This window comes from Pimephales promelas, chromosome 10 (genome assembly GCF_988280905.1).
Source record: "Pimephales promelas chromosome 10, fPimPro1.hap1.1, whole genome shotgun sequence".
NCBI classification, from domain to species: domain Eukaryota; kingdom Metazoa; phylum Chordata; class Actinopteri; order Cypriniformes; family Leuciscidae; genus Pimephales; species Pimephales promelas.
Genome location: NC_142778.1, coordinates 5,022,867 through 5,035,949, shown reverse-complemented (window position 1 = coordinate 5,035,949; position 13,083 = coordinate 5,022,867). Strand labels below are relative to the sequence as shown.

The window sequence follows — 13,083 nt, the reverse complement described above, 5'->3', positions numbered from 1 at the left end:
GTTGGCTACAGTTCCCATGCAACGCTCAAAATCACATTCAAACAACCAGCCCTTCTTTATTTAGTGTTCTTTCAGGTCTGGTGGCACGCAGTGTCATAGTGAGGGAGGTCTGAGGTAAAGCAAGGAAATTAAGGCACTGAGAGTTGAGCTGGTGATAAAAGAGACCATCGTACTGAAGTCGTGGTGCTAAAGGCACGAGGCAGAGCGAGCGGAAGAGGCAGAGGTCAGGAGGAGGATGTTAGCGAAGGTCGCTTTCGTCTTCTTGTATGGTTTTCTTGATCCGAAGCAGCATGGTGGTGAGCCACTGATCCAGCCGTGAGATGGTGTCGTACTCCTTCACCTGAAGGATGGAGAGAAATGACGGCGAAACGGATGAAGATAAAGTTCAGTTTAACTGGTGTGATTGTCACTAGCTATGTTTCTATCCAAACTTGTGTGGAAAAATTGGAAACATTTACGAATAAAGCACAATTACCATCTAATGTGTTCAGGAGAACAAAAACGTCACTTCCTGGGAAACTGGCGCGAAATATCTGTATTAAAAATTAAAGTTGCTGCAATCGGGAAAGCCATTGCGGATCTCTTATCCTAGATTATAAATGACTTTTTTTACGACGAAACACAATATCATGTTATGTGGCATTCGGATGCCTTGTGTTTGGGCACTTTTGAGAGGTCATTATACTGAATCATTTTGGTGACAGACTTTGGCTCAGGCATTTCACAATGCCAACCAAAACTTGAGATACAATGCAATGAAACCGATCTGCTGGTTGGTCCGGTTATCAATCAACTGGCATAGCCACGGGTGTGCCAGGGTGTGCCAGTGCCATCCACAGTGGCAGCTGGTACACCTAATAACGGATGGAGAATTATTTTTTATTATAGTCTTGATACAAAATGTTTTACTAAACTTGGGTTATTACGGAGGCATATTGCATTCACTTGAAGAAAAAAAAAAATCTACTCTGTTTTTCTGAACTAACGAGTTAATTTTTCATGAGAAAAAAAAATTTGCTCTGTTTTTCTGAATTAATTTTTCATGAGAAAAAAAGTTTTTGCTCTGTTTTTCTGAATTAACGAGTTAATTTTTCATGGAAATTTTTTTTTGCTCTGTTTTTATGAATTAATGAGTTAATTTTTCATGGGAAAAAAGTTTTTGCTCTGTTTTTATGAATTAATGAGTTAAAGCCACTATACCGCAGCCACTATAACTGACGTAGGCCTATTCGCTTTTATTTCATTTACCATGTCTGATATTCCAATTCTTCGTTTAAAAAACCTTTATAAATGATATTGATCTATATTCTAGCTAGCCTACATAACAAGATGAACACCGCAGTTTAGAGTCCTGTCAGCTGGATTTACAGCACCTAAAATTATCAGTTTCTCCCGAAATAGGCCCTACAACTGGGAGAAGAATAGAGTAAACTTTATAGTTCCGCTATGTGTCTGATATATAAATAAAACACACCGGCAAATTACATTTGAATAGATTGTTATTGCTGCTTCCATAGACATCAGTGTATTTTACTAACTCCAAATGTACTGTATTGCTTTTCTAGTCCCCACGTGTATTTAAATGTCTGAAACCTAAAATAAACATTATGTGGTTGAAAACAATGCACAGGCTATTGGTTGTGATCAGTGGTGTAGTGCAGGGTATTCGCAGGTATAACCACTTCTTTTTCAGTGGGCATTGCGTATAGCCACATCTAAATCCCCTCTGATGCGCTCATGCGCATCATTTAGTTATTATCCAATCTTGTGAATAAAAAAATAAAAAAAAAACACCCAGTGGTCGGACCCACAATCTATATAGCCGACTCTAATTTTTTGCTGCAATAGTCTCTCATCGCGACGATAACTGACCTTCTCCTTTATGCCCCCCAAACCCCCTAGCAATAAAATACTATAGTATAATATATACCTAATAATATGACCCTGCAGTGTTGTAGTCGAGACCACCTCACTCGAGTCCGAGTCGACACCGAGACCAGAGAGAGTTGAGTCCGAGTCAAGACCGAGTCCATAGAGAGTCGAGTCCGAGTCGAGTCCGAGACCAGTGACGGTCGAGTCCGAGTCGAGACCGAGACCAGTGACGTTTGATTACCTAATTTACTTTTAGAGAAATCCTTTTTTTTTTTTTTTTACTGAATTTACTTAGAGTTTAAAAAATATGATCAGTTTAGGGTAAAAAGGCCACATAGTAGGTGGTGTTAAAAGTAATTTTATTACAATTTGTCATGCGCAGTTGCGCACTAGAAAATCACCAATCACTGGGCGTGTCAATCAATTTAAAGAAATATTTTATTAACATACATTAATAATCATGAAAAATATTTTGAATTGAACTCGAGTGGACTCGGGAATAATTCCGAGTCCTAAAAAAAAAAATGTACGAGTCAATTCCGAGTCCAAATGGACACGAGTCCATGACAAGACCAAGACCATTAAAATATGGTCTCGAGACCGAGACGAGTCCGAGTCTCGAGTACCACAACACTGTGACCCTGATATGCAAAAATACTAGTGATTCCATATGTTTATTGTATTCATTATATTTTATATTCTAAAGTCTTGCATTTTCAATACTAATGCAAGACTAGTAGTCTTGTATGTCACTGTTTATAACACAGAGCGTAATGTAATGTAATGTATAGGGATATTCAAATTAAATGACCCATCATACCATTGACAGCTCTACCAATCTTGATTGTCTTTTTTCATGAATAAACAAACACCGTTATGTTGTCTTGATTGATACTGTGAAGCAGCCTTGATACAATCTGAAAAATATATTTGACTTGACTTGACTTCTATTTTAATACAGTTTTATGGTTATGTGGGGCATGGTTATGATTAATAATATTGCACAGTAATTGACAAAAAATGTGGCACACCCAGTTTTTCAGATGCACACCCAAAGTATTTTTTCTATTGTTGTATTGATACAATTTATTCTATTGCATCAATCCCATTTTTTTTTTGATGCTCATCTTGGTGTTTCCATTCAGCATTTTGTTTTTAATGCAATAGCCTAAAAACTGCATAAAAATAGGGTGGGTGGAATCATGGCTACTGATAGCGGCTATCGGCATGTCACGTGGGTGGTTTAACTTGTTTGTAGTGAAACCGAATTGTCATAGGATCGTTTACAATAGAATGCAATGCAATAGACACATAGAAAGTGCAATTAGTAACTTATCTTACAGCATCAGTATATGAATCCACATTCTGTTCCTCAAAGGCCTCTAAAAGTTTCTGTGAAAACAAACCCGGACAAGAACAATTTAAGCACATAATTCATCCATTGTCAGGACAACAATGTGCTACTGTCACCCAACACACTGTTCAGACTGAATGATTGTGGTTTATTCACAATCCTTTCACATGACCAGCACGTTTCGTTTAAACATAACTGGTTTAAAACAGTTGCGATTACAATCTAGAAACCCACATTTAGCAGGAAGAAGACACACACTGTATAAATGCTGAGTCAAGAGCCAACCTCACCTTCAACAATTTACATTCACGTGAATCTGAAAAGGCTGGAAACATTTCCTCATACTTCTGGAGGGCAAGCTACAAGGGGGGCATCAGAGACAAGGAATATGAAAGGGAGCCTCAAACGACACAGCTGTTTTCCATTGCTTGTTTGAAGGAATGTGTAATGGTAGGGTGTTTCATACCTTAGCATTCAGCATGTCCACACAAAAGTGGCAGAGAGCTGCCTTAAAGAAATAGTCCTTTGCGCTGTATTTCAACAGAGTGCTGTCCATTGCATGCGTTGCCACCTGGAAACCCAATAAAGAAATAGCTTAACTTTTTTTCCTTCAAATCTACATTTGCAAAAAGATGCAACTTCTTGTACAAACAGCTGATGTACAAATAGTGAGTTTGGGGTTAAACTGACTGCATTCTTGAGATGTGTTCATTCGATAATGAAACCCACACTTAAGATAAGATTCGATCAGCCTTCATTTGAGAAAATAAGGAAACTGTGGTATAAAAGTAATGTTTTTTTGACTGGTGGAACATGATCACTCTTCAAGGGATATGTCTCCATAACGTGAAAATTTAAGTCATCATCTACTCACCCGGATATTGTCACGTTCTTTCTTTTTCAGACCACAAAAGGCGAAATTTTTAAAAATTTATTTGGTCCAAATAATGGCAGTGAATATCGACCAACATCAAGGATCATCAGAATGATCCCATTCAACACAATGTACGATAAGGTTTGGTGAAAAACAAACTGAAATTGTATGTATTAGGGAAGCACCGATGTGAAAATTTTGGCCGATACGATAACTCTTTATATTTGAAAGCCGATAACCGATATATCGGCCGATAAACTTAAATCCAAATTTTTATCTAATTTTGAGAGCCTGATTAGAAAAACAAGTCTCACAATTAAATCCATGTCCATGTTATAGTGTTGTATAGGCGATATGACAGATTTGTCTGGTGATGTTTACAAATGTGAACACGCTAATGTCATGTTATGATGAGCATAATGGACATATTCACCTCAAAGAAATAGGGCAGGGCGATATGGCACATATTTGTCAAAACGATTGACTGACTCACAATTTGGTTTATGTCATAAATTATAAAAACACAATATGATTCAAGTAAAATTTTCTTTAAAAATAAAGTTAAATTCCAAATGCATCACACCTGACGTGATCAACATGCAGTAAATGTAAAACAAATGAAAATATGCATGAAACATGAAGGCAAATATTATCTTAAAACGTACCGTATATGCTCAGAAATAATATAAAATAAGACAAATGCTAAACATTTCTTCAAGTAACCATCATGCAAACATATCTAATATACAGTAGTAGTTCTTGGTAGACTTTTGCATTCCACTGTTTTCTCTAGACAGACGCATTTATGGGTTATACAAACACAGCGCCACTCAAGTAAACAAAAAGTGGCAACACTTTACTTGACATGACATGACATGAATATGAAGGAAGTTTTATGCATGTGTGCGACAACTGTCATTAAGTGTCATTCGCTCAGTCATGACATTTTTAATGCAAATATGACATTGTTTGAGATGTTTTATGGCACTTTGACATAAATCAATACATCATAACCTGTCAGTGTCTTTGTCATAATAACTTGACATTACTAAGACAACACAACCTGTCATAAACATGACATAGCAGATTAATGATCAAACTTAAGAAACCACCTAGCTTTATTGGTTAACATTACATTAAACTGTCAGGTGGTTGCTTTTGACATTGGCTGTCATGAAGCCATTCTAACTTTTTAATGACAAATTCAATTAGTACCACTGTAGTTGAGGTCACGAAACATATTCAAGACAGTTATAATGGCCTCATTACAGCCAATGTCAAAACCAACCACATGACAGTTTAACTTCATTTAATGTCAAGTTGTCATGACAAAGACACTGACAGATTATGATGTATTAGTTTATGTCAAGATGTCATAACAAAGACATCTCAAACAATGTCATTATTGAGCGAATTACACTTAATGACAGTTGTCATAAACCCTATTTCATATTCATAACATATGTCATGTCATAGTTATAAAGGTGCCATGCCAGTCTTATGCACACCCCTTCAAGGAAAGTGTTACCAAAAAAGTTCAACTCCCGTCTTACAGACCCTTCTTGTGCCGACGTCACTATGGGAATGACGAAAACAAAGGGAAAACTGGAGGCGGCCAATACAAATCAGCTAGTTTGTCAGCTATTAATATTATAGTCGGCTACTTAAGAAGCTTAAAATGTTATCTTGCTATGTTGTTGGGTGCCAGAATCGACGGAGTACATCCTCTAATTGGTATACTGCAAGCAAAATTGAAGAACAAACTGATGTGACATCATTTCGAACAAAATCAGGCCAAAACGAACTTCGGAAAAGTTCGGAACGGCGGGTAAACAACTACCATTGGTCCGTGGCGAGGGTTACGCAATTATGTAGGTCTGCGCGGAGGCTCCGCCTTCTTTCATGTGGAAATATTTTCCAGTTCATTTCTCCTCACGAGTCAGTTGAAAACTTTGAGTTTATTTTTTAATCACTTCATTTTGAAATGATTATTGTTTTTCTTTATTCATTTTACAATCATTTCATAATGTATTTTGTGAAGTCAGAGTATGTTGTACATGTGTGCTGATGAGAGATCTGGTGTGAGCGATATTTTGAGGTATGTGTGCAATGTAACATGTTCACTGATACATCCGGGAAAGGAATGTTTCAACTGATGCTAATGTCTACACAGAGAATAGTACCATGTGTATGTATAACATATTCAATTTTATGGAATATGGAATGAAGACCCCCTAACCTCCTTATATGCCTGTGTTTCTCTCTGTCTGACACATGTATGAATAATAAATCTCGAGACAAAAGTAACTGGCGTAACTTCCATGATTCAACAACAATAATAGGAGGAAGCAGGATTTTCAAATCTACAATTTGGTTACTGCCATTCTTCAAAATATCTTCCTTTGTGTTCAGCAGGAGAAAGAATTCATTCTCGAGGGTGAGTAAATGATGACAGAATTTTCATTTGAAGTGAACTATCCCTTTAAATTAATAAAGCATAACGAGGGCTTAGGAGCCAGAGGGGCGTAAGTGGCATTTTGGGTGAATATGAGTTCTTTATATCAAAATAAAGGTCTCGATGAGCTCTATCCAAAAATACCTATCTGGAATCAAACTGTATTGAATAAAGCACAAAAAGGCGTATCTGACGTATTTGACTTTTTTTTGAAAATGTTTTAGAACATGTTCATTGTGTTAATATGCCATACATTTTTTACTTAAATACTCATTTCATGTAAGTATGCCTGTGGTTGCAATGTTTGTGGTTTAAGGTTAATAATACAGGTGATTGAAGCGTAGTCAAAATTTTGTTTTGTCTCTCCTGTAAAGTTTGTTAAAATCCACTTACGCCCTTCTGGCTCCAAGCCCTCGATAATCGCTATTCACTGCCATTATACACACACACACACACACACGAGCATGAGTGGGAAAATCTTTATAAAAATTCTCCTTTTGTAGTTAAAAATGAAAGAAAGAAGGGCATTAGAACACCAGGGTGGGCAAATGATGACTTGCTTTTCCTTTTAGGGTGAATTAACCCTTTAAGAGCTACCTTCATTTACGTATCTCAGATTCAATGTTAGCTCCACAAATTTGTGCAAGGAAATATTTACGGTTAAACTTTGATGACCTTTATATGGGACCTTCAATGAGATAATGGGCACTGAAACCAAGCCTGTCATGTATTTGTTTACCTGTTCATAGATCTCAATGGCTTTAGGGTACTGCTCCAGTTGAGCGGCGTAGGTGGCAACTTTGAGTAGGCACTTGTTGGCTGAACTGTGGCATCAGAGACAGAGTGAACAGATTAGATATGATTCACAGTCCTAGAGTATGTATTATGGGAAAAATCCCCCCAAAAGGCCATGAAATAATGAATAATAGTGGCATGTGGCATTTGCCTACATGGCCCTATATCTCAATAGTAGTACTGTAACTGTGAGATGGGACAAAGGTCTGCTTCAGCAAACAAGCTCGCTATTTATTACGTCATTCATAAGTAATCGACACAATTTCCTGGAGGAATAGGTAACCCATTTTCAACTGATCTTCTCAACACCTTCACTCATCAGTATTAAGCAACAGCAGGGGAATAAAATAACTTCAAAACTGCCGTACCTTGTGGACTCCTCGCCTTTATAATAGTCTGCTGCCTGTTCGTAGTGAGCTATGGCCTGAGAAAAGGTCATAAAGTAACAATAACCACTAAACAAGGTGAATAGATTTTCCTTTCAGATTTTGGATAAACTTGGATTATATATGGTTTACAATAGAAAATGATCGATTATTGTGACAAAAAAAGTCTGACCTTGTCAATATCAACCAGTTCAGTCTCATAAATTTCGGCGATGGTGACGTGGTGTTTCGCCGCGATTGTAAATCGGCCCTACAAGATGAGAAACACAAAACAATCACTAGTGCTGCGTTTTCATTCCTCCTAGGCAAGAGCAAACACACAGGTCAGACAAAACCCAGCAGAGAAAATGACTTCACAGCTTAAACATCTTTCACGAGTTCAGTTGATAGGTTTCAGATGAAAAACAACACCATGGCATGCGGGGGAACTATTTGCTCCATTGAAAGCCATTCGCAAATATCAGACTACATTGATAAAACATTTTCTGCAAGCAAAATATCTCATTTCAAATCTAATCTAATTTCAAAATATCAAAACTTAAGCAGTTTTACAATCTTCAAAAGCAAATTTATAAAATATCATCAAGTTTTTGGGGAGTCATGGCATTTGACAACCTTAAGACTCCCATACATAAAAACAAACTATTGGAAATTATTTCAATCTGCTCAGGATATTAAAAAGCGAAATGTTTGAGACCATGGTTTCATCAGGAATTACAGGTCATATTGTCATTTTTTAATTGTGGTTAATTCATTAACATTTAGGCCTGTTTTCACAGACACGGCTTGGATTAAGCCTTGGTTTTAGCTTTTATAATCGTGGCTTAGAAAAAAAAAACATTACTGGTGTGCAACTTGAAATATTAATACAATGGCACTGACATATTTTAAGATTTGCCAGAGCAAAATTGATATCAGTTAAAACAGCTCGGACATGCATTTTAGTCTGAGATTGGGCTTAAATCTTGTCTGAGAAACCGGGAATTCGAAATTTAGGTTCTGCACACTAAAACACATGCATTGTGTTACAGTGCCCTCCTGTGGTGTATTAACTAACTTGCAATATGTTTTACTGTATGCTTTGGATATGTAGAACAACTTCCAAAACAAGTTTTCACTGCAAAAAGATAAATGTGTGAAAAGAGGAAACATGATTCTGTGGCGCAAAACCACTTCAATTTGGTTTTAAAACACCGTCTACAGCCTCCACAGATAAAAGAAAGACTCTTACCATGTCTGTATAGATCTCAATGGCTCTGTTCAGGCAGTTTATGGCCTCTGTGGAGAGAATGATAGACATCTGACTGAACCATAATCATTTTCACTAAACTGCAGATAGCTAGATAACTATTAACTCAAAAGTTATAAGAAGCCTTTTTTTTTATTTGTAGGAGCACAAAAAACAAAGCAATGGGTCTCATTCACTAATAAATGTGTGAATTATTCATATTTGTACATATAGGAGACCTTGTCCTACTAATTCACAATGCATATGAATTCTTTTTTTTACCTCATTTTAACATTAATTTTAGTTGTATATTAAATGAGCGACTGAACGCCCATATAAGGGCTTTCCGCGCACACTCACCTTTTGTCACACATAACAAACACATGACGGTCTCTAAAGATGCGCTTAAAGGGTTTTTGAAAGAAGTCTCATACTACAAAGACTGGATTTATTTGTTTAAATACACAGTAAAACAGTAATTCTGTAAAATATTATAATTCTGTAAAATGTTATATATTATTACAGTTTTCGAAATCCATTACTCCAGTCTGTAGTGGCCCACGATCCTTCAGAAATCATTCTAATATGCTGATTTGCTGCTTTATTGGTGCTCTATTAATAGTAGTTATTATTATCAATGTTGAAAACTTGTATTGCTATTTGTGCAGACCATTTATTTGAAATTGAAATCTATTGTAACATTTCAAATGTCTTTTGTGTCACTTCTGGTTTACTGTCAATTTAATGTAGTTATTAAATTGAAATTACATTTCAAAATGTATTAAAATACAAAACAGTTGTTTTAATTTGCAATAATATTTCACAATATTACTGTCTATATTTTTGCTTAAAATTTTATTGGAAAAGTTATTGATGAATCATGATATGTTCATGAAAATGTTTGCACACTGATTTCATGCACAAATTCATGTGTGTGCACGTTTAGATATTGAGACCCAAAGCATACGCGTTAATAGTAGCTGGATGTTGAGAACTATAAACGTGACATTTAAATAAATACCTTGAGGGTCGGATTTTTTAAAGGCATTTCCGGCATCTATGAAGTTTGTGGCTGCGTCATGTTTACTCTGCATCTGCAGGTGTAGGAGGGCCGCCTGCGAGAAAGCATTTCCTGCAGCTAACAAACACATTTACACAACAAAATACAAACATTAAATACACATAAATAGACTTTATGCTTTATCTCACACATTTCTTCCTTATTTAGAAATGAAATGCTTTATTCACACATGTAAATTAAGAGCACAAAAGTCGATATGTTAATATGTTATTTATACTGAAGCTAAATGTAATGTCTTTACCACTCCAGTTCTTGGCCATCTTGAACATATTTGCAGCTCTTCCATACAAATCACAAGCATCCTCCATCTTTGAAGAGCCCCTGGTGAAATAAAATGAATATTAGAATGATGATATCAAACAAATCATTACAAGTCATAAATAATAACAAATCATGAACTACTGAGCTCCACATATTTATGGAGTATATACTGTAGTGTATACTGTAGAGTATAATCTGCAAAACATTTGTTGTCTCAAGCACACCTGATGCAAATCAAGGGCTTCATTAGTTGCACTAGGTGTGCTTGAGCTAGAACACATGAAATATCTGAACTGGCAAGGTTTGTTGAGTGTCACGTCTGACTGCATGTTCGAAATTAGGGATGCACCGGAAATTATATTATATTGTTAATATTATTATTTTCATTTTTTGTTCGATAGAGAAAACAGGCCAAAAATTCGAGCCGAAAATATGCCGCCCCGCCCCTCTATGTTCAGCAATCATAACGTGGCCACGATTTAGTAAAATGAGGGAACAAATTAGTACAACGCATTGACGTATTGGTGAAGAATGAATTGTTAATTTGTGTTCACGATATACATATGAAAGAGCTTTAAAGATTTTTTTTTAAATAAAGTAAAACATTTGAGGATTTTATTGCCCATATAGTATGATAATAGGGAGCTCATTCTGAAATAAGCAATAAAGCTCTGTAGCTTTAATTGGAATTGTGCAATTGCAATGTTGATTGAGAGATGTAGGCTTTAAATAAACGTTAAGCCTCCTGTATAATTTTAACATGATTTGTCTAATATATATATATATATATATGAATGAAACTGTTATGTGTATGTAGGTAGTCAAGTAAGCCGAAGTTGTTTCGGTTTAGTAATTGTCATGAAGGACACTTATTAAATTATTTTTTATTTACCATAAAATTAATGTTAATTACATTTTTAGCTATATTAAGGTTTTGAGGGTTCTCGGTGTTCATGTGATCATATACGCTGAGTGATGTTGTAACTGGCCGAAGTGGGTGTCAGCTGACTTGATTTCTCGTCGCCTGACAAGACTATTTTATCATCTAGGCTAGGGCCAAGACTAGACTAGACCTCAACTTTTGCGATATAGAGCCACAAAATATTTTTTTTATTCTGATTATAACTTATAAAAAGTTAGTGTTTGACAACTAACTTGCTAGCATGCTAACTGTCTGTTTACCCCGGTTTGCCTATCAGCACTGTGTTAAAAAAGTCAGAAAACATACCCAAACAAAGAGCCGAAGAACGACTGCGAGGATTTCACTTTCTTTTCGGCTTCTGCCATGAGAGCCATGGCCTCTTTTTCTTTACCGGAGTTATCCATGAATACTGTTTACACTTCAACTTTAGCGGCAGACTATGGAATCAAGCCACATCAACACATCCCTGCGGAAACTTCCAACATGTCCGTCTACTGTTTCATTTCAAAATAAAAGTTTCGTTGGGCTATATACATATTTTTTTTAACTACCCTAATGTAATATTTATTTTCAATAAATTTGGGGCACAATTTTATTAAAATTTCATAAATAAGCACAAATATGTTTAATATCGTTTCTAAAAAAAACGAAAAAATGTACTTAATGAACGATTCTTATAAACCAACCACTACAATACGTTTAAAAGTATAAACATAACAAATGTGTTAAAATCCATCAAACCTTTTTTTTTTTTTTTTTACAGTCTACAATCAAATTAAACAGTGCGGTCTCTGTAAACGTCCACCAGAGGACGCACTCTGATAATGTGAAAAGACACTGGCCCAGCCAGCATGCAGTTTGCGGGGCATCTTTGTGAGGAATTCCCCATGTAGGCATGGTGACGTATAAACAGACCCCCGTGTTCCTGGTCTGTGAGGGAATCCCGGCGTATACATAGTTCCCACATGACGTCACAACATACGGGCATTTGCCGACCCGGCGCCATTGCTTAGGGCAAAACATAAGAAGAAGCAATACGAGTTGAACGAAGTGAAATGAGTTTCGTGCTATAAAGTGAAAATGGTCATCTCCTGCTGAGTCAATGGATGATAAAATCGTGCCGGAGGTTCAGTTAAATCGGGATTTTACACTATACCCGTCATTAGACTCCATATGGATGTGAGAAGACTAAGCTTTTGTCCGAACAACGACGGAGATTATGGCTGGCGAGCATAAACAGGAAAGAAACTCACTCAAAACACGCAAGAATTTGTTTGACAAAAGCACAATGTTGTGTTTTATTGCGAGTGTAAATAAATTTAAGTTAACACATTGCAGTTTGAATAATGTCCTGTATGAACAAAATGACGAGGTATTAAAAACATACAAAACAACATTGTTTCCACTGTTTGATCTCACATTCCAGCATTGCAATCTCAGATTATGTCCCTAAAGATCCCGCGTATAATGTAGTTCCTCATTACATTAATTAAATTGCACGCGAGTTATTTATTTTAATATTCATGCACCGAACCATGACGCCCGCAAGTACATGCATATAACAGAAATCACCGGTGACTGGGGAACATAGGAATTAAGTTGTGCAGGCTATGGCTTTTTAATAGACAGATTAGCATCATGCTACTTCGCTATGATGACTTAAGTTACTTTTCCATTGATTGCACTTGAGCAAACGTCACCAAACCAACCCCACGTCAATCTGATCGTACACTTCCAGTGATTTCCAGGCTTGGAAATGCTCACATGTGTAAAAACTCCTCACCAATACCAGATAATTGTACACATGAAAATACTGTATCTGAGGCAAAGTTGCATAATCGGTGCTCAGTGCTTC

At 36.3% G+C, this 13,083-nt stretch overlaps 1 protein-coding gene across 1 annotated transcript; it reads right to left on the bottom strand.

The window, feature by feature from the left end:
• Positions 1–31: 31 nt before the first annotated feature.
• On the bottom strand, positions 32–11,721 carry napab (N-ethylmaleimide-sensitive factor attachment protein, alpha b). Its single transcript, XM_039647499.2, has 11 exons — positions 11,535–11,721; positions 10,287–10,366; positions 9,986–10,102; positions 8,968–9,014; positions 7,909–7,986; positions 7,719–7,774; positions 7,295–7,379; positions 3,693–3,797; positions 3,517–3,585; positions 3,214–3,264; positions 32–340 (listed from the first exon to the last, which is right to left on the bottom strand). The coding sequence occupies exons 1-11, from the start codon at positions 11,630–11,632 to the stop codon at positions 239–241; spliced, it is 888 nt and encodes a 295-aa protein (XP_039503433.1). The 5' UTR covers positions 11,633–11,721; the 3' UTR covers positions 32–238.
• Between the last annotated feature and the right edge of the window lie 1,362 nt (positions 11,722–13,083).

Excerpts from the sequence above, each read along its gene's own strand:
- napab (XM_039647499.2), bottom strand. The coding sequence starts at position 11,632 with ATGGATAACTCCGGTAAAGAAAAAGAGGCCATGGCTCTCATGGCAGAA. Across the intron at positions 7,987-8,967 it reads TTGAGATCTATACAGACATG|GGCCGATTTACAATCGCGGC; the intron begins GTAAGAGTCTTT and ends CTCATCTTGTAG. Across the intron at positions 7,380-7,718 it reads AAAGGCGAGGAGTCCACAAG|TTCAGCCAACAAGTGCCTAC; the intron begins GTACGGCAGTTT and ends CTGATGCCACAG.